Source organism: Mobula hypostoma, chromosome 14, assembly GCF_963921235.1.
Source record: "Mobula hypostoma chromosome 14, sMobHyp1.1, whole genome shotgun sequence".
Lineage (NCBI taxonomy): Eukaryota > Metazoa > Chordata > Chondrichthyes > Myliobatiformes > Myliobatidae > Mobula > Mobula hypostoma.
Window position 1 is genome coordinate 14211215 of NC_086110.1, and position 22629 is coordinate 14233843.

The 22629-nt window shown below is 42.0% G+C and overlaps 1 protein-coding gene across 1 annotated transcript in view; it reads left to right on the top strand.

Annotated features, from left to right (window-relative positions):
• Positions 1–22629, top strand: part of glg1a (golgi glycoprotein 1a) — a 171948-nt gene that overhangs the window by 77660 nt on the left and 71659 nt on the right. Inside the window, exons 5-6 of the mRNA XM_063066699.1 lie at positions 11429–11614; positions 16271–16342. Coding sequence (XP_062922769.1) covers positions 11429–11614; positions 16271–16342 — 258 coding nt within the window. The remainder of the gene's footprint in view (positions 1–11428; positions 11615–16270; positions 16343–22629) is intronic.

Here is a 22629-nt window from a genome sequence, read left to right on the forward strand (position 1 = left end):
GATCTGGGCTGGGTGCCTGCCGGAGGCTGTGGTGCCAACGCGCGGTGAGCCCTTTCTATCTGTAGGTCTTTTGCGGCCGGTATATTAAGGTTCTCTCTAAGCAGCTTCTCCACGAAGGGAATCATCAATCCGGGTTTACCTTCGGTTCCTTCGGGAACTCCGTAGATCCTCACATTTTCCCTTCTCGAACGGCCTTCTTGATCTATTAGTTTCCACTGGAGTTGGTCTTGTAGCTTCAGCATTTCTGCTATCACTTCCTCGGCATTTTGTAGCTTCTCTTCAATTCCAACAATCCTCGCTTCGGCTTCATCTATCCGCGAGTTAGTTTTTACTATTTCTCCTTTAATATCTTCCAGCTGTTTGCTGTTATTTTGTCGGAACTCGTGAATCTCTCCGAGAATCAAAGACAGAGTCACCGATTCCCCCTCATTACCTCCGTCCTGGCTTGCAGTGGGAGAGCTAGGCCCTTCGCCTTGCTGCATCTCTTTATGTTTATCAGCCTTCGAAGCGGACTTTTTATTCTTGTTCTTAGACATCATCCTTGCCCCTTTTATTAATATAGTTATGCAATATTAAGTATTTGTCTAAATTCGATTTTGGGGCAGTTTACCTTTTTTGTCGAGAGACCTTTTCCTTACGCCGCCATTCCCTTGATGACCCGGAAGTCCTCGAACTTTCACCTTTTTTCATAGGCCCTCCTTTGCCCACTCAAACACTTCCTCTTATACCTGTAGCATCGACTATTAATTTCCATAGATGCTGCCCGACCGGCTGAGTTCCTCTAGTATTTTGTCTGTATGATCTTGCCTAGAATGTTGATTGCATCTCTGTATACATTTGTACAAAGCTTATTGTTGGAGAATATTGCAGTCTATTTAATTATTCGATATTGTTCACAAACACGAGATTCTGTAGATGCTGGAAGTCCTGAGTAACACACACAAAATGCTGGAGGAACTCAGTACATCAGGCAGCATCTATAGAGAGAAAGAGGAGAGTCGATATTTGGAGTCGCAACCCTTCAAGGCTGGAAGGGAAGGGAGAGGAAGCCAGGAAAAGGTGGTGGGGAGAGGGGAAAGAGAACAAGCTGGAAGGTGATAGGTGAAGCCAGGTGGGTGGAGGAGGAAGGGGGAATGAAGTGAGAAGCTGGGAGGTGTTAGATGGGAAAAGGTAATGGGCTGAAGAAGAAGGAATCTGATAAAGAGAGGAAAGTGGACCATAGGAGATGGAGGAGGAGGTAGGGCACCAGAGGAGGGTGATAGGCAGGAGAGGAGAAGGGGTAAGAGAAGTAACATTGTTCTTTTTATAACTTCATATGTATGTCTTGTATCTTTGTCGAGATAGTTGATGAATAAAGTGTCACAACACAGTATAATGGCTACAGGTCTAAATAGATCTTCAATGTAATCAGTTTCTATTTCCAGGTGCAGAGTGGGAGCTCTAATTTTTTTGATCGCTTTTCACCATTTTCACCAGATTTATATTAATAACCTCTATATATACTGGTTAGTTGAGGATGTTGGTGTATGCAGGTATGTTTCATGCTGACCAGATTTTGCATAGGCAAGACTGGCCTAGACAGAGTAGATGTGGAAAGGATATTTCCCATGGTTGGAGAGTTTAGGACAAGAGCCCACAGCCTCAGGATGGGGGGTGCCCATTTAAAACAGAAGCAGAGAAATTTCTTTAGCCAGAGGGTGGAAAATTTGTGGAATTTGTTACCGTAGGCAGCTAGGTCATTCGATGTATTTAATGCGGAGATTGATAGGTTCTTGATGGGCCACGGCATCAAAGATTATTGGGAGAAGGGTGGGGACTGGGGCTGAGAAGGGCAAAAATGGATCAGCCGTGATTGAATGGTGGAGCAGACTCTGTGGGCCAAATAGCCTAATTCTGCTCCAATGTCTTATGGTCTTATTGAATGTGTTGTCAATTTAAAACTTGCAAACATTCTCAAGGTGCAAATTTCCCTTTATATCAAACTAATCAATGCTGAGGATGGATTTGGCCTACTGCTGAATTTGACATCCTAGCTACTACTGTTGCCCCCACTGCACATGTACTTCTACCCAAAGTAGTCATTATCTTTGTAGCTCAGCAGGAGGACATTTAGGCAGTCAAGTTTCTGCAGTTCTGCAGAGCAGTTCAATCAACCCCATTCCCATGCTCTTTTCCTGTAGGGCCGTAAGTTCTTTCATTAATCCTGTATTCTTAAAAAGTTTGAGAATAGCTTTGCTTTATCTACCTTGTCATAAATTGTCATCTTTGCACAACCTCCTTTTGGAGAACAACTTCAGATTCGTCACGTAACCTTTACCTAAATTTCCTCACCCTTGCAATCATTTTTGTAAATCTCAGCAACTTTTCATTCAAATTTGTAGTTATCAAAACTGAACTGTGTACTTCAGCTGCTGCTTAACCAGAGATTTGCAAAGTATAATTTCACTGCTTTCCTTTTGCACTTATACCCTTTAGAAGCTGATGATCCTTTTCTAAATCCTGTCTCAGTAAATATTTGTATTTACAAGGATGTTCTACGAGTCTGTGGTGGCCAGTGCTATCATGTTTGCTGTTGTGTGCTGGGGCAGCAGGCTGAGGGTGGCAGACACCAACAGAATCAACAAACTCATTCGTAAGGCCAGTGATGTTGTGGGGATGGAACTGGACTCTCACAGTGGTGTCTGAGAAGAGGATGCTGTCTAAGTTGCATGCCATCTTGGTCAATGTCTCCCATCCACTACATAATGTACTGGGTGGGCACAGGAGTACATTCAGCCAGAGACTCATTCCACCAAGATGCAGCACTGAGTGTCATAGGAAGTCATTCCTGCCTGTGGCCATCAAACTTTACAACTCCTCCCTTGGAGGGTCAGACATCCTGAGCCAATAGGCTGGTCCTGGACTTATTTCATAATTTACTGGCATAATTTACATATTACTATTTAACTATTTATGGTTCTATTACTATTTATTATTTATGGAGCAACTGTAACGAAAACTAATTTCCCCCAGGATTAATAAAGTATGACTATGACTATTCCTGATGGCCTCCCTCCATTGTTATTCAACTTTGTCATTCCTTTATGCATCTTTACGTTCCATGTGGTGATACCCAGCCCACTTCCAATTTGTTTAGAAGGTCTGAAATCACACCAGTGAATCTCAGAGCCATGGTATAAACCACCTGTTTTTATAATTATCACCTGTCTCAGAACTGGCCCCAATGTCCCACAAATCACAAATGCTCTCTCTTGTTTGTACAGTGAGCCATTCTTAGATCCTCCATTATTTGCAATTTCTTCTTTTACTCGTGTAGCATTGAGAGTAGTCCAGGATTCACACTTTGCAGTTCTTGAGAATTTTGTCCCTATTTGCCGTCAGTCTGACTTTGAGATCTCTATTCAGACTTTCCCAGTGTTGGTGGTACCAATATCTGGCTCATGCCCTTCTCCTGTAGGATTTACTACAGTGTCTTCATGCTATTATAATCACAGTCATTGAAAACTACAGCACAAAAACAGGCCCTTAGACTCATCTACTCATTATACTGCCTAGTCCCATTGACCTGCATCCAGACCATAGCCCTCTCTATCCCTCCCACCCATGTACCTATCCAAACTTCCCTTAAGCTTTGAAATCAAAATCGAAATCACATCCACTACTTCCACACTCTCACCACCCTCTGATTGAAGAAGTTTCCCTTTGTGTTCCCCTTAAACATTTCACCTTTTACTCTTAACCCATGATCTCTAGTAGTCTCATCCAACCTCAGTGGAAAAAGCCTGCTTGTATTTACCCTTTCTTTGCCCCTCATAATTGTGTATACCTTTATCAACTCTCCCCTTAATCATTTATGTTCCAGGAATAAAGTTCTAACCTGTTCAATCTTTCCATATAACTCAGGGTCCCCTGCCTGACAACATACTTGTAAATTTTCTCTGTGCTTTATCAATCTTAATTATATTTTTCCTATAGGTAGGTGACCAAAGCTGCAAGCAATACTCCTAATTAGGCCTCACTAATGTCTTGTACAACTTCAGCATAACTTGCTAACTCCTGTACTCAGTGTCTGTGAAGCCCAGTGTGCCAAAAGCTTTCTTTTTGACCCTGTCTGTGACGCCACTTGCAATGAGTTATGGACCTGTACTCCTCAGTACCCTAGTGCTCACTGTGCAAGACCTACCTTGGTTGGTCTTCCTGAAGTGCAACACCTCACACTTGCCTGCATTAAATTCTGTCTGCTATTTTCAACTCACTTTTCCAGCTAGTCCAGATCCCATAGCAAGCTTTGATATCTTCCTAGCTGTCTACTACACTCCCAGTCTTGATGCCATCCACAAATTTGCAGATCCAGTTAACCAGATTATCGCAGAGGCAACCATCCACTACCACTCTCTGGCTTCTCCCACAAAGCCAATATTTAATCCAATTTACAACTTCAATTTGGAATGCCAGGCGACTGAACTTTGACCAACCTCCCGTGCGGAACTTTGTGAGTTGCCTTGCTGAAGTCTGTGTAGACAACACCCACTACCTTGCCTTTATCAACTTTCCTGGTAACTTCCTCGAAAAACTATAAGGTTGGTTAGATTCAACCTATCATGCACAAAGCCATGCTGGCTATCCCTAATCAATCCCTGTCAATTTATTCGGTCTCTTAGAATACCTTCCAATAACTTTCCCCACCTATAGGCTCATCAGCCTCCACTTTCCTGGTTTATTTTAGAGCCTTTCTTGAACAGCAGAAAAACATTAGCTATCCTCCAATCCTCCAGCACCTTACCCCCATAGCTAAGGATGTTTAAGATATCTCTACAAGGGCCACTGCAGTTTCTGCACTTGTCTTGCTCAGCATCCAAGAGAACACTTGGTCAGGACCTAGGGATTTGTCTGCCCTAATTTTTCTCAAGACAGCAAACACCTCCTCCTCTAATCTGTATAGGGTCCATGACCTCAGTGCTGCTTTGCCTCACTTCTGTAGATTCTGTATCTGTCTCTTGAGTAAATAGAGATGCAAAAAATCCACTTAAGATCTCCCCCATACTTTTGGCTCCATGCATAGATTACCATTCTGACCTTCCAGTGGCCTAATTTTGTCTCTTGCTCCTTTTGCTCGCAATGTATCTGTAGAAGCCCTTCAGATTCTCCTTCACCTGTTCTGATAAAAGCAACCTCATGCCATCTTTCAGCCTTCCTGATTTCTTTCTTAACTGTTCTCTTGCATTTCTTATACTCCTCAAGTACCTCGTGTTCAGACCTGCCTATACCTGCTACGTGCCTCCTTTTCTGTCCCTTTAACCAGGGCCTCAATATCTCTTAAACCAAAGTTCCCTAAACATTTGCTTTTTATTCTGACAGGCACATGCAAATTTGTACTCTCAAAATTTCACTTTTGAAGGCCTCCCACTTACCAAACACACCTTCGCCAGAAAACAGCCTTTCCCTATCCACACTTGCCAGATTCTTTCTGATACTATAAAAATTTACCTTTCTCCAATTTAAAATTTCAATCCAAGGACCAGACCTATTCTTTTCCACAAATATCTTGAAAGTAATGGCATTGTGATCACTAGATGCAAAGTTTTCCCATACACAAGCTTCTGTCACCTACCCTGTCTCATTCCCTAATAGGAGGTCAAGTATTATACACTCTCTCATTGGGACTTCCATGTGCTGATTAAGGAAACTTTCCTGAACACAGTCTATCTCATCTAGTTCTATTACAGTATGGGAGTCCCAGTCACTATGTGGAAAGTTGAACTCACCTCTATCATAACCTTATGCTTCTTGCAATGGTCCGCAATATCTCTACAAATTTGTTCTCTAAATCCCACTGACTGTTGGGTAGTCTACAAATGTTTGTATAATATAGACCTATTAATGTGGTCATCCCTTTCTTATTCCTCAGTTCTACCCATAAAACCTCAAAAGATGAGTTCTTCAGCCTGTCCTGACTGAACACTGCTTTGACATTTTCCCTGACCAATAACACTACCCCTTCCCCTTTAATCTCTCCCACTCTATCATGCCTAAAACAACGGAACCCTGGAATATTGAGCTGCCAGTCCTGCCCCTCCTGCAATGAAGTCTCCTCCTCCTCCCCCCCCCCCCCCGATGGTTAGACCAAAATCTGCACTTGTTTGTAGTACTTTGTCTAGGAGAATTTGTAGGTCTTCTGCAGCACTTGCTATTAGAGTGGTATCGTCTGCATATCTTACGTTGTTGATGTTAACACCTCCAATTTTTATCCCATCTAGGTCTTCTATTTCTCTGAGAATCATTTTGCTATAGATATTAAATAATTCCGGTTAGGCAACGCATCCCTTTCTAACTCATCTTTGAATTTTAGTCCAACTGCTTATATTACCATCAATTTTTATTGCCGCCATTTGATTCCAATATAAATTTTGAAGCATTGGTCCCTTCAATCTTACGTTTAGTTTAGCGAGAATTTGAAATAATTTTTCATGTTGCACTTTGTCGAATGCTTTAGTGAAATCAATAGAACATAAAAAGACATCATCTTGATATTCAATTGCACTTTCTGAAAGCATTCGTAGTATGAAAATTGCGTTCCTAGTTCCTCTATCCTCAATAAACCCATATTGCAGTTTAGAAGTTTCTGGTCTTAACTTATTTTTAATTCGACTCAGAACAATTCTCAACAAAATCTTTATTATGTGACTCATAAGACTGGGTCTATAATTGTTCTATAATTTTTGCAGTCAATAGTTCCAGGAATTTTTGACAGAGTTATAAATACTGATTTCAAGAGATTGTCAGGCAATACACCAGACTCATATATGCCATTAAACAGTTCAAAAAGAATATCTATGCCCAGATCTTCTAGGGCTTGTATCATTTCTACTGAATTTTCATCAGGTTCAGTGGCTTTACCATGTTTCATGCTTTACATTGCTCTAGTTATTTCTTCTTTGGTAATAGGTGGGCCAGAATTAGGGTGTTTAATATCTGGGGGTTCCCCTCTATTATCTTCAAAAAGCTGCTCTATATACTGAATCCACCTCTCACATACTGGATCTGTCTGCTGATCTTATGTATCCTGCAGAGGAGGTTTTCTTAATTCAGTAATTTCCTTAATTTTCTTGTGCATTTCTTTGCTGTTATTAATATGGCCTTCTACTTCATTGCATTTTTGATTCAGCCATTCTTCCTTTGCAATGTTGAACAATTGTCTGGTCTGTCTGTCTAGCTCTCTGTATTGCACTTCATTATTCTTCACTAACCTTCTTTGTTCCATCAGATCTAAAATTTCTTGGGTAATCCACCCCTTGTTGGTGTGTTGGATTTCTTGTACTGGGATTATCTCCTCTGCTGATTGCATATTTAAATCTGTCCCAAATAGGTGTTTCGTTTTTGTTGAGGTGTTCTTCTATAGCTATTTTGAATTGTTGCTTCAGAATGCTATCATTTTTAAGTTCTCCCAACATATACTCCTTTCTCTTTTTTCCATGTTTCAGTTTCTTTAATTTTGTTTTTAATGGTAGGATTTAGAATTTGTGATATTATTTCTAAAGCATTCATTGATGGTAATGAAATCTATTTGATTCCTTGTTCTATCACCAGTGCTAATCCAAGTACACAATCTACGTGGATGGTTTTTAAACCAAGTATTGGTGATCACTTGGTTGTTTCTGACACACCAATCAGTAAACCTTTCTCCATTTCCTTTCTCCATTTTCATTTTTCTCCCCAATCCAAAAGGTCCTATGATGTTATCAACCCTTTCCTGTCCAACTTTGGAGTTAATATCTCCCATGACTTGTTTTAGATCCTGAGATTTATATTGCTCATAAGCACTGTCGAGATTTTCGTAAAACTTGTTGCTCTCTTCTTCGCCTGCACCATTTGTTGGCGCATAGGCTTGGATTATGCTAATGTTAAAAGGGTTACCCCTTAATTTAACTAAAAGCAGCTGGTTGGATATCGTCCAATATCCCATAAGCCTTTTTGATGTTTGTTTAAGATAATTCCAACTCCATACATATGCTGTTGACCTCCAGAATACATGATCAGAGAGCTACTCTGAGTGAATTTGCCACTGTCTAATTTCTGACAGATATCAACTTCCAACCTTTTCATTTCATTTAATGTGTTGTCCAATTTTCCTTTCTGGTAAAGTGTACGGATGTTCCATGTTGCTACCCTTAGCCTTTCCCTATTGCTTACAGTCTCTGGATGACGGTCTGGTGTCACCTGCAGCCCATGACTCCCCTACCGAGCGAGGTGTTGTTCCGTTGATTAGAATCAACCCATTCACGCTGTTGTCTGGTTTCCTTATTTTGTGTCTTTCCATGACTAGGCAGAAATTTCAACAGTGGCTTGCGGTTGCCTTCTGTTGCCACAGTGCTCATCTAACTGGAGCATTTGACCTCTATTGGTGTTCCCAATTGGGAATCATACACTAGACGTCACCCAGCCTTTGCTGCTGTTGTACAAAGACAATCCTCCACCATAGCTTGGAATCCATCTCCCTGCTGCCGAAGACTTCAGTGATTTTAAGTGACACCACCACCATTGGTCTGGTTATTTTTCTGGTGCCAAACACTCGCCATAGACAGAGCTTCTGCAGCGAGACAGGGTGCACGCGGACCTAAGTAATACGTGAAGGTGGAGTTGTCTTGGGTGGTAGAAGCAATATAATCGTTATTGGCATTTCCTGATATTTAGACAGGACCCAACCACCCCATACTATTGGCTATAGTATCATAATTCCGTGTGTTGCTCCATGTCCTGAACTCGTCTGCCTTTCCTACAATATTTCTTGCATTGAAATATATGGAACTCAGAGAAAATTAGTCCCACCATGCTCATTACTTTGATTCTTGAATTTGAACCACTCCACTATCTGTTCTGGCACTCTGGTTCCTAGCCCCTTGCAACTCTATTGCACTGCCCCCCGCCGTGCAGTACTAGCAAGCCTTTGCTCTAGGATATTAGTCCCCCTCCAGTTTAGATGCAAACCGTCTCTTTTGTACAGGTCCCACCTTCCCTGAAAGAGAGCTCAATGATCCAAAAGTCTATTTCTGGCCTTAATAGCATGTTGCACGGGTAGCAATCTTGAGATCACAATCCTGGGGGTCATGTCCTTTAACTTAGCACTTAATTCCCTGAACTCACTTTGCAGAACCTCATTCCTTTTCCTGCCTATGTCATTGGTACCTATATAGGCTATAACCTCTGGCTGCCCACTCTCCTGCTTAAGAATACTGAGGACTTGATCCAAGATGTACTGGATTCTGGCACCCAGGAAGCAATTTACCATCCAGGAATCTCGTTCTCGTCTACAGAACCTCCTTTCCATTCCTCTCACTAACGAATCTTCTATCATTACAGCTTGCCTCTTCTTCCTCTTTCCCTCTAAGTCACAGTGCCAGACCCAGTGCCGGAGACCTGATCGCTGTGGCCTTCCTCTGCTAGATCATTTCTACCCCACCCTCCACCCCTAAACAGTATCTAAAGTGGTATACCTGTTGTTGAGGGAGATGGCCACAGGAGTGCTCTGCGCTGGCTGTTTAACCCCCTTTCACCCTCCTGACTGTCACCCAGTTTCCTATGTCCTGCACTTTGGGCGTAACTACCTCAATACATGTCCTGTCTATCACCCCCTCAACCTCCCAAATGATCTGGAGTTCATCCAGTTCTAAATCCTTAATGCAGAGTCCTGGAAGCTGCAACTGGTTGCATTTCTTGCAAGTGAAGTAGTTATGAACACTGGAGGGTTCTCTGTCTTCCGACATCCTGTAAGAGGAGCATTACACTATCCTGGCTGGCATTCCTACTGCTCTAACTGTGCAATTATAAAGAAGGAAACAATGAATATGCTGAAAAAAATCTACCTTCAGCTTTTTGCCTTCTCTCACTCAAGCCTCTCCTCGCTGAAGTCTTGAAAAGCCAAAGGCTCAAATGGCCGCTCTGCTTGCCCCTGCCTTATTTTCATTTGCCTTGCTAATGAATCCTGATCTCAGACTGGCTGCTGTTCAAAAGCTGAAACTTATGTGAAGCGCTGTTTCATAATGCACACTCGCTAACCTGTGTGAGTCACCTCTCCTCTCAGTGCTGTATTGTGATTGGCCACTGTTCAAACCTACCTTGCCCCAGGGAAACAACACATTGATAGTTTTCCAACTATTAAATCTGCAAGGATGGTTACATTTCTATACTCTACTACTCTCCATTGGGCAGTCCCAATATCACATAATTAATATCACATTCTAGGTTCCACTTTGAAGTGTTGTAACCTGAGAACATTCTACAACTCTTGAGTACAGATTGAGAGTGCCACTTATTCCAAAGGCTTCTGCACTTACTTTTACTTCATGCTTTTCTAGATTACCGCCCATTTACAAAACTGATTTTTCTGTCTGTGAGGTAGCACTCACTTGTGCCCTCCTAGTTCTGATATAACTCCCCACTGCTATTCAAGCTTAGAAGCCTTGAACTTGAGCTAAAGTAACAGTGGATATTTCCTGCATAGTAGGCTTTCAGAGGACACATTATCAAAGTTCTGAAATCAATTCAGAATTGCAATCAGTAGGTCTCAGTTGACATTATTTGAATTTATGAAAAGACAATTTTTTCCCTTTTTAACATCTGTCTTGTTTAAGCTAATAACTTTAATGTCTGTAGACCTTTACTATTTGTGGAACTCAGAAAAACTATAATTCTAAGTAAATTATTAAAATAAAAGCAGGAAATGCTTCAAATGCTTCTTAGTTCATTTGCCCCAAAATTTTAATTTCATGACCACCATCTTTCTCTATGGTTTAAGCGGTTTGTCCGTCTTGTCTGTTTTCCCAAGCACTGGGTATTGTGTTGGCCCTTTTATGATTTGGTTCTATTTTTTTCTGGGATATTCATTTTGTAAATTTGTCAAATCATAGCAATTACAGACTAATATTAACTGGGGCTATTAAATTTGCATGTTGGCGCGTGGCCAAGTGGTTAAAGCGTCGGTCTGGTGATCTGAAAGTCGCTAGTTCATGCCTCAGCTGAGGCAGCGTGTTGTGTCCTTGAGCAAGGCACTTAACCACACATTGCTCTGCGACACTGATGCTAAGCAGTATAAGTCCTATTCCCCCTCCCTTCGACAACATCGGAGGGGAGACTTGCAGCATGGGCAACTGCCGGTCTTCCATACAACCTTGCCCAGGCCTGCGCCCTGGAAACCTTCTAAGGCGCAAATCCATGGTCTCACGTGACTAACGGATCCTACTATTAAATTTGTAAGGGTAATTGGGAGGAAAATATTCAGTTGTGAGTGATATTAAGATCCATATGGGTTGTGGCCAGTGGACTAATGTTTTGCTAGATGGGGTAATTTGGCTGTCCAAGAGACATATGGAGCATTTATCTGTTGGCTACATTTTTGTAGGGTTCTAAATAATACTTGTTTCTTCCAAAACAGGATGTACATTCACAGGGGGAGGTGGTAGCTTGTTTGGAAAAGACTTTGGTTAATGATGAAAAGCTGATTTCTGAAAGCTGTAAGAAGGCCATCCTCCGTGTCGCAGAACTCTCCTCTGATGACTTCCACCTTGACAGGCACCTGTATCTTTCCTGCAGAGATGATCGGGAACGATTCTGTGAAGATGTAAGTTTTTATTTTCTGTAATATATTGGTGCTATAGTCCACAGAAATAGAAATGTTGAATCATGTTTTTAATCTGCTTGCAAGATTCAGTTTAATGGAATGAATATGTGGATGGTTTGGTGGGAAGACTAGAACTGGGATTCTGAAGTCCTTATGAGCTCTAATTTTTTTAATTGCACAAGAATTTATTACTCAAGTGGAATTCAAAGCTTATCTAACAATTGAATGTCCATTCAACGAATATTCTATATACTGTATTGGAACAATACCTGAAGCGATTAAGAGCATAAACATGTAATAAGTTAATTCAATGGTTCTTATTAGAAGTGTAATCTACCTTGATAAATTCTGGAATGCATGTCCTGAACAAATACACAAGATATTTTTTATATATGCCTGTTCTGTAAGTCTTTTGTTCATTATTTTCAGTTTTCCTATTTATCTTCCACCCTCCATGAACTACCTTCAAATTTGGTGGATCCTGAGTAATTCGAAATTTTATTTCTTTTCAGACCATATAGTTTGTGTAAAACAGTTTAGGAACTTATTTCATGAAATGTCACAGACACTGGAAGTTTAGTTGTCCTTTTTGCATGAAATCTTTTTTTCACTTTCAGCAAATGTTTTTTTTTAATACAAACCCTATTTCCAGAAAAGTTGGGATATTTTCCAAAATGCAATAAAAACAAATTCATGTGAACCTTTATTTATTTAACTGACAAAAGTACAAAGTACAAAGAAAAGATTTTCAATAGTTTTACTGACCTACTTAATTGTATTTTGAAAATATACAAAAATTTAGAATTTGATGGCTGCAACACACTCAACAAAAATTGGGACAGAGTTAAAATAAGATTGAAAAGTGCACAGAATATTCAAGTAACACCGGTTTGGAAGACTCCACATTAAGCAGGCTAATTGGTAGCAGGTGAGGTATCATGACTGGGTATAAAAGTAGCGGCCATCAAAGGCTCAGTCTTTGCAAACAAGGATTGGTCGTGGCTCACCCCTCTGTGCCAAAATTTGTGAGAGAATTGTTAGTCAGTTCAAAAGGAACAGTTCTCAATACAAAATTGCAGAGAATTTAGGTCTTTCAACATCTACAGTACATAATATTGTGAAAAGATTCAGAGAATTCAGAGACATCTCAGTGCGTAAAGGGCAAGGTTGGAAACCACTGTTGAATGTGTGTGATCTTCGAGCCCTCAGGCGGCACTGTCTAAGAAACCATCATGCTGCTGTGACAATTATAGCCACCTGGGCTCAGGAGTACTTCAGAAAACCATTGTCACTCAGCACCGTCTGTTGCTGCGTCCAGAAATGCAACTTGAAACTATTACGCAAGGAGGAAGCCATACATCAACTCTATGCAGTAACGCCGGTGAGTTCTCTGGGCCCGAGCTCATCTCAGATGGACCGAAAGACTGTGGAACCGTGTGCTGTGGTCAGATGAGTCCACATTTCAGCCAGTTTTTGGAAAAAACGGGCATCGAGTTCTCGATGCCAAAGATGAAAACGACCATCCAGATTGTTATGAGCGAAAGGTGCAAAAGCCAACATCTGTGATGGTATGGGGGTGCACCAGTGCCCACGGCATGGGTGAGTTGCATGTACGTGAAGGTACCATTGACTCTGAGGCATATATTCGGATTTTAGAGAGACATATGTTGCCATCAAGGCGACGTCTCTTCCCGGGACGTCCATGCTTATTTCAGCAGGACAATGCCAGACCACATTCTGCACGGGCTACAACAGCGTGGCTTTGTAGACACAGAGTGCGTGTGCTTGACTGGCCTGCTGCCAGTCCAGATCTATCTCCTATTTATTGAAAATGTATGGCACATCATGAAGAGGAGAATCAGACAACGGAGACCACGGACTGTTGAGCAGCTGTAGTCTTATATCAAGCAAGAATGGACAAAATTTCCAATTGCAAATCTACTAGAATTAGTATCCTCAGTTCCAAAATGATTAAAAAGTGTTATTAAAAGGAAAGGTGATGTAACACAATGGTAAACATGCCTCTGTCCCAACTTTCGTTGAGTGTGTTGCAGCCATCAAATTCTAAATTGGTGTATGTTTACAAAATACAATTAAGTTGGTCAGTAAAACTATTGAAAATCTTTTCTTTATACTTTCGTCAGTTAAATAAAGGTTCACGTGAATTAACATATCACAGATTTTTATTTTTATTGCATTTTGGAAAATATCCCAATTTTTCTGGAAATGGGGATTGTACTTGCTGATATAAAATAATCAACTGTAAAAGTAATGACATAAATCGTTATCTAGCAGTAGCCAGGTTTAAACACAACCTTAATGAAGAGTGTGAGATGAAAGTTGCAAGAATAGGGGTTGGAACAGGGGAAAAGACCAGTTAACGACCAGTGAGTGGCATCATGGAATTGAGAGAGAGCAATGGTACTAATAGTTGCTCTAAGGGCTGCATGCATTCTTTCATATTCTTGCAGTGCCTGTGTAAAAGACCACTGGAAGCTGTGGCATCTTTCAGGATGAGAGAAAATAGGGAAACTTTAAGTGGTACTTCTCAGCTTCCTAATACATGTCATTGTTGGCGGATTTGTGCAGAGACTAGCTGCTGTGTCAGAGAAAAGCTCTGTGCAACCTAGTTCCTGGTTGCAGCTAGAGGTAGCATTTTCAATTGAATCACAAGTTTATCACGAGAATGTTCTAAAATTGATGAGTTTAACTATTGCAATTATCACCATTGGTCCATTACAGACCCATTGCTAGATGTGTCAGGAATGACTGTTACTGCTCCAACCCTGTTTTAAGTTTTTCTCAGTGTATTATTGAACTTTGCTTCTAAGTTTCCCATTGGAGTGACACTAATCTTACAGGATGAATGGTAAACAGCTCATCCTATTTCACCTCTATTGCAGAAGAAAAGGTCACCCCAATCTTAATTTAGAACTAAAATTTTGTAAACAAGTGTCTTCCCTTTAAGCACCCTTATTGACATTGTTTTAAATGCATGCTTACTTTCCTGAATTGCAGATAATTTCAGTTGTTTGCTGCCTCGAGTAATTATACACCATTATGGGCTTTGTCATCATCTAAATAGCTTGTTTTGTTTTTAAATGTGCCAGAGCATTGATTCAATCTTCAATGATTTCATATGGGTTTAGGATAGGTAAGTGGATTCTGAAAAAGGGTTTACAATTTGAAGATATTGAAGTGGGCTGAAAATAAATGGAAGTATTGAGATCTTTGGACAATGGCACTGTATATCCACAAATCTGTAACTGTTGTGTAGTTGGGAGATGGCAGAGTTCTTCAGTTTCTCGTGTAGTTTTATCGCTGGGTTTCTGTATTGATGATTTTCTTGATTTTGGAGCAAAGCACCAATTGTGTAAGAAGTCTTAACTGTTCTATCACAACAAGTTTAGAAAATGGGTATGGCTGGTCTTGTGATGACCTGTCAGTATTTTTCTTTGGCAATTGTGGCAAGGTTTTCTGATTGGAACATGAGCAAATGCTTCTTCATAACTATTTACCAGTTGTCATATCCGCAGCACTCAATCCATGGTGATACTGCATAGCATGAATGACAGTAAACCATTAATTACTTAAAAATCAAAAGAATTTCAATCCTGATCATTTGGACACTGTTAAAGTTCATAGTACATACATGTCACCATTTATAACCCTGAGATTCTTGGTGGCATACTCAGTAAATCCAAGAACCATAATAGATATAATGAAAGACCAACAGGGCAGACAAGCAACTAGTGTGCAAGTACAAAAAAAAGAATAAATAAGCATTAAATATTGAGACCATGAGATGACAAGTCCTTGAAAGTAAGTCCATAGGTTGTAGGAATAGTTTAGTGATGGGGCAAGTGAAGCTAAATGAAGTTATCACCACTGGATCAAGAGACTGGTGGTTGAGGGGTAATAACTGTTCCTGAACCTGGTGGTGTGAGTTCTGAGGCTCGTGTACCATCTTCCTGATGGCAGCATCAAGAAGAGAGCATGACCTGAGTGATGGGGTTCCTGATGGATGCTGCTGTCCTGTGACACTGCTCCCATGTAGATGTTTTCAATGGTGGGGTGTGCTTTACCCATGATGGACTGGGCTGTATCCACTTCTTTTTGTAGAATTTGTCATTCAAGGGCATTGGTGTTTCCATACCAAGCTGTGATCCAACCAGTCAATATATTCTCCACCACAGGTCTATAGAACTGTAGAAGTAGGTTGTAATTTCAAAAAAATCACTGGAATGCAAAAGGAGCTAGGTTTTTGGCTCACTGGTCGAGGTCACCTAATTTGAGCAGCATCTCAGTGATCCATCCCCTGGATAGAGTCTCTTGATAGAAAACCTTTTATGGGGTGGATGAAATACCACACTCTAATGGTATTCAATTTGAAAGGTTGGCTGTTTCATCTAGGTGGCTAGCATGGAAGAATTTAGTTTTAAATCACCTGTGTGACTATGTCCTTGTAATTTGATTCTCATACAGTTCAAAAGCAATTGGCATTATGAAACCTGAGGATCCAAATCTAAGCTGAGTAATTTCAGTTTCTTTCTGGAAATGCCCTGTGAGTTGTATTCAACATTAAGTTGCACATAGTGCTATTTTCTATACCATGGTACTGATGTTGATAATTCTGCCTTTTCATTGGCTTTATAGATTCAGGGTGGTGAGGGGCGAGTGTACAAGTGTCTTTTCAATCACAAGTTTGAAGATGCAATGAGTGATCAGGTGAGTAACCAGTGAGGTTTGAGAATTTTTGCTGCCTTTCTTCCATTTGTTCAATAATACTGTCATCTCTTTTGACATGTTGAATTGTCAACTTTGTTTCTATGTGTGGGTCATGAACCAGTTCCAGCTAACTTTCCAATCTCAAGTGATTGCAAGAAATAAAATGTACTGTTGATCATACTGTTCAAATTAGAATGTGCAGTGAATGGATTTATGTTGAATTAACCTTTTCATTCCCACCACAATGGAATCCTTCCTACCTCAAGAGAATAATTGTGCCTAATTTCTTAGTCTCATTTTAAAAGATATTGTTTGTGTTGGGTTTTCATATTACATGTACAAATATAGGACTCTTCAGCATTCACCTCCATATTAAATCTACAGCTGTGCAGCTGTACAGTAACCATGACTGCAAGTGATTTTATGTTCACTTCCTTGCATTTCAAATCAGTCTGATTGCACAAGACAAAGCAGGACAACTTTATCCTGCCCTTATCAGTTGGCAAGTGTACTAACATTCACATAATCTCAAAAATAAATTCTTTTGGGTATATTGGCAATCCCCAGGGTGGTAATGTGAACAAAGACTGATAACAGGCGCATTTGAAACTGCAGACCTCACTACCGCCAACTTTCTCACCAATCGCATTGCTGGTCGCTTCCTCCCGCAGGCCGAGATCTTTCTCTGCCCCGCTGGGTCCCGTGCATCATTAGTCCACTCCAAACCCGGGTCTCCTGAGCTTCTGTCACCACCCCCCCCCCCCCCAAACCCGGTCCTCTAAGGCCCCATCTTCATCCCACTCTGTGTTCCCAAAACACCCACATTCCTCCTCTGACCCCTCCAACTCTCCACCCACCCCTCACCCTGCCTCTAACACTACTGTGTTTTGACCATCTGCTCTGACACTCTGACTTTCCCCTCTCTGAGCCAGTGCTTTCTGTTCTCTGTGAGTGTCTGACCTTTGTCCCCCTGCCCCCTCTCCTCAGTGAGTTCTGCACCGGCCATGCCACCGAGCTCTTCCTTCCATCGCCTCTGTCTCTGTGCCTACTTCTTAGGCAAGAACTCTCCAGCCTGTACCGATGACCCCCTTCTGTAATTTTCAACCCTCCTCCTTTTTTTTAAATCTCTTAACTGCTGATGTGACATCAACCGTCTCGACTTCAACATTTCTCTCTCCAGTTCAAACCTCACTCCCTCTGAACACTCAGCTGTCCACTCTCCGCATTATTCTGAACCTCACCATTAGACGCGCACTAAGGGGGTCCTGTAGTAGTCTGGCAGACTGATCTCCTACCTTGCTGAGGCCCGACGGCAACTCTCATACTTACTTATCCCTCAAGCAGGAACCGTCTAAGCATCAGGCCATTGACTCCCGCACTATCTTTGACTCCTTGGATCGCCCATCCACTGCCACCAACCTCATAGTTGCCTGACCCTGTACCTCCTATTTCTGCAAAGATCCACAAACTTGTCTGACCAGGTAGACCCATTGTTTCTGCCTGGTCCTGCCCCTCTGAATTTGAGTCTGCATACCTTAATTCTATTTTTCTCCCCCCCCCCCCCCTTGGTTCAGTCCCTTCCTACCTACATCTGTGACACTTCACATGCTCTCCATCTCTTCAATGACTTTTGTATTCCCTGGCCCCAATCATCTCACGTCCAGGCCCTGTAAAGCTCTATTCCCCATCAGGAAGGCCTCTCTGCTTCTTTCTGGACAACAGACCAAACCAGTTCCCCTCCACCACAACTCTCCTCCATCTGATAGAATTGGTCCTCACCATCAACATTTTCTCCTTCAGCTCTTCCCGCTTTCTTCAAGCCCAAGGTATAGCCATGGACACTCGCATGGATCCCAGCTATGCTTGCCTTTTCATTGGCTACGTGGTCCGACTGTATTTGTGCTGCTTCCTGCACCCGTGCTGAACTCATCAGTTTCATTAACATCGCCTCCAACTTCCACCCTGCCCTCAAATTTACTTGGACAATTTCTTACAACCCTCCCCTTGCTTGATTTCTCTGTCTACCTCTGGACACTGTCTATGTACTAATATCTTTTATTAACCCACTGACTCAGTTATCATGACCAGACCTTTTCCCACCCTGTGGCAAAAATGCCATTCTCTTTTCCGAGTTCTGCCGTCTCTGCCTCGTCTGCTCTCAGGATGAGGCTTTTCATTCCAGAAACAACTGAGATGCCTTCCTCCTCCAAAGAAAGGGGCTTCCCTCCCTTCACCATCAACACTGCTCTCACCCGCATCTCTTCCATTTCACGCACATCTGCCCTTACCCCATCCTTCCGCTGCCACACCAGGGATAGGATTCCTTTTGTCCTCACCTACCACCCCACTAGCCTCCACATCCAGCATATAATTCTCCATAACTTCCGCCATCTCCAATGGGATTCTACCACCAAGCACATCTTTCCCTCCCCCTTCTTCCTGCAGGACAAGGGACTCCCTTGTCCACTTGTCCCTCTCCATTGATCTCTCTCCTGGTACTTACCCTTGCAAGTGCAGCAAGTACAACACCTTCCCCTACACCACATCCCTCACTCATATTCTGGGCCCCAAGCAGTCCTCCCAGGTGAGGTGACACTTACCTTGCAAGTTTGTTGCGGTCACCTGCTGTATCTGATGCTCTTGGTGTGGCCACCTATATATTGGTGAGACCTGGCGTGGATTTGCAGACTGCTTCATTGAGCATCTTCACTCCACCTGCCCCAAAAAGCAGGATTTCCCAGTGGCTAACAATTTCAGTTATACTTCCCATTCCGACATGCCAGTCCATGCACTGCTCTACTGCCACGATGAGGTTGGAGGAGCAACCCCTTATATTCCGTCTGGATAGCCTTCCACTGGATGGCATGAGCATCAATTTCTCGAACTTCCAGTAATTCTTCTCTCCCCCTCCCACCCTTCACTATTCCCATTCTTGTTTCCCTCTCACACCTTCTCTTAACTGCCTATCACCTCCCTCTGGTGCTCCTCCACGTTCCCTTTCTTCCATGGTCTTGTGTCCTCTCCTTCAGATACCCTCTTCTCCACTCCTTTATCTCTTCCACCAATTAACTTCCCAGCTCCATACTTCATCCCTCACCCTCTTCCAGTTTCACCTACCCCTGCCACCTTGTACTTCTTCCTCCCCTTCCCCCACTTTAATTGGATTTCTTTTCCCTTCTTTATCAGTCCCGATGAAGGGTCTCGGGCCGAAACATCAAGTGTTCATTCCCATCCATAAATGCTACCCGACCATAAGACATGGGAGCAGAATTAGGCCATTCAGCCCATCGAGTCTGCTCTACCATTCTATCACGGCTGATCCTGAATCTTACTCAACCCCATACGCCTGCCTTCTCACCATATCCTTTAATGCTCTTACTGACCAGGAAGCGATCAACATCCATCTTAAATATACCTCCACCACAGTTTGTGGCAGAGCATTCCACAGATTCACTACTCTCCAGCTTAAAAAAAAAATTCCTCCTTACCTCTGTTCTAAAAGGTCGCTCCTCAATTTTGAGGCTGTGCCCTCTAGTTCTGGATAACCCCACCACAGGAAACATCCTCTCCACATCCACTCTATCTAGTTTTTTTCAACATTGGGTAGGTTTCAATGAGATCCCCACGCATTCTTCTAAATTCCAGAGAGTGCAGGCCCAAAGCTCCCAAATGCTGCTCATATGTTACCACGTTCATTCTAAGAATCATCCTCGTGAACCTACTCTGGCCTGTCTCCAATGACAACACATCTGAGATATGGGGCCCAGTGTTCTTTTCCCCGTGAAATAATTGCCAGCATTGCATTTGCCGCCTTTACCACAGACTTAACCTGTAAATTAACCTTCTGGGAGTCTTGCACAAGGACTCCCAAGTCCCTCTGCACTAAGAATCTTCTCCCCATTTACCTGCTGAGCTCCTCCAGCACATGTTGTGAACTGCTGATGAGAGAAATCTTCAGTCTTCAAGAATGATGCAAGATGTGCAGTTATCATTGCCCATAATAATCATCCCAAAGGATGATTACATCCAGTCTGCCTACATAACCCAGCAAGATCTGTAAGGCTGGCTGGTCCTATTAGATTGCTGAATTTTATATCACACTCGAGCATTTCCAAATTATTCTGCTGAAATCTGTGAGATCTTCAACACAATATCAACATGCTATTCTCCCTTGCTGCAGACATTAGTAGTTGAGAATCTTGTGCAATTAATTTTCTGTATCACAAATCTTTGGTGTTATTTGTGAGGATGTCAAATATGAATCTTGATCGCACTCAGTTTCCTTGATCTTGGGTGGGTTTTGCTCATTTGTATATAAATTAACAAAACTCTAATGGAATATTTTTTCAGCTGGTTATCTGATGTTCATACAAGTGATTTGGATTTGTATATATATTCTTTTGGTAATGCATTTAAAGACAGGCAAGTATCCACAAACTTAGTTACTTGTATATTTATAAAAGCCACCTATTTCAAAGCCTAGATTTGTGGTTGGAACATGGCAACTAGTCAGTTAGTAACAAAAAGGTTAAATTCACACCATACTAAATGCAGCCAGGATGTTAAGGAAATGGAAGGCAGATCGGTTTTGTTTGATATGTATCTGTTAAATGACATAGCTACTACATGCAGCTTTTGTGCCACCTTTCAGATGCTGGACGTCATTAGCAGTGTTCATCCACAATGAGCAAAGCTTAAGCTTCACTTTTCCAAAACTCTTGAATTAGAGTGCACGGTTAAGGAGCAGCCTGAAATTGTTATTGTAAATTGTACATGTTAAGACTCCAGATAATCCCTCCTATCCTGATGCCAACATTAATCCATTTTTAAAATTATACCCAATGTTACTTATGTTCCTCAATTCATAGGGATTGCCAGGAAATAAGAGATTGTAAACAAGTCTTTCACACAGTATTTATGAGCTTCAGTACAAATTCACTCCTTTCAAACACTTGAGGATCAACTGGTTGTAGAAGTGCTCACAATTCTGCCTTGGATCTACTGAAACCTGTATGCTTTATGCTTCACTTATTTAGTGAATCTGCTGCTTTAAAGTATCCATCCACTTTCCACCTCTCAGCTTTTGCCACTTCAATGTGGTCAGTTGATGAAAAAAAGGTAATTCAAGGACATGAGGTTGGATGTGGCACAAAACTCACGAACTGCAGTGATCCCTGCCCTCCTGTATGTTTTGAGACCTGGATTGCTGACAGCAGGCACCTTGGTCTCTGTAAGTCAAAATCTTCCAAATGATAAGCAAACTAATGTCTGTGCCCTCTTTCATGCCATTGTTCCCAGTATTGGAGCCTTTGTTGTATTTTTTGGCTTTGTCGGACAGGCCATGTTACTTGCATAACCAACACCAGACTCCTGGGACAAACACTCTATTCCGCATTCTGTCTTGGAAAGAGATTACCAGCTGGGTAGAGAAAAAGGTTTAAGGCTTAAAACACTTTGAAGAATTCAACATTCACACAGATTCCGGGGAATCTCTGGCTTATTGTGGTTCATTGTGAAAGAGGAGCATTAAAGGAGGTACAAGGGAACTTTGTCTTTCTATTGAAAGCATACAGAAGCTTTGTGTAAATGATAGATGATGCAGACTGCATAACAGCTCATTTTCTTACCCCCCACCCCCGCATGTACATTCCGCTCCACCTGTTGAAGACTATACAGTTTCTGTATTGAGCACATTAGTCATCAAGAAACCTGTAAAACTAGTGTGGAGTCATCCTCAATCCTAAGAAAGTGCCTAAGAAGCAGCAGCACAAAAGCACTTTTTGACCATCAAAAAATGCTTGTAGGAGAAGATGGCGGCACGCCTGCGTGTGCACAGCCCTCCGGTGAAAAATGATATCGTATCTGTTAAATAGGAACCGTGGACAATTCTGATTTGATGGAAAATGGACGTGAAAGCACAGAGGAACATCTGGAGTAATTTCTGAAATGCCCGTTCACTGCTGTCGTTACTGTGTGGGCAGGAATCTTTCGGAGGGTAGGCCTCAAAATCCCCGGTCTTGCCTGCTTTTGGCGACCGAGAAGGAGGTCGAATCGTTCGGACAGAGATGGCGCTTAGTACTCAGTGTCGGAGAGCTGATCAGAGCTCGAAGTTTTCGGATGACTCAGAGTCGGATTGTGGTTGGCATGACAGGGAGAGCTTTTCTTCCTTCTCCCGTCTGCGTGAGATGTGGGACTTTTGAGAAACTTTGACCTTTTCCTATGCTCATGGGCTTCTTCATCAAGTTATAGTATTGTTGCACTGTTGTAACTATATGTTATAATTATGT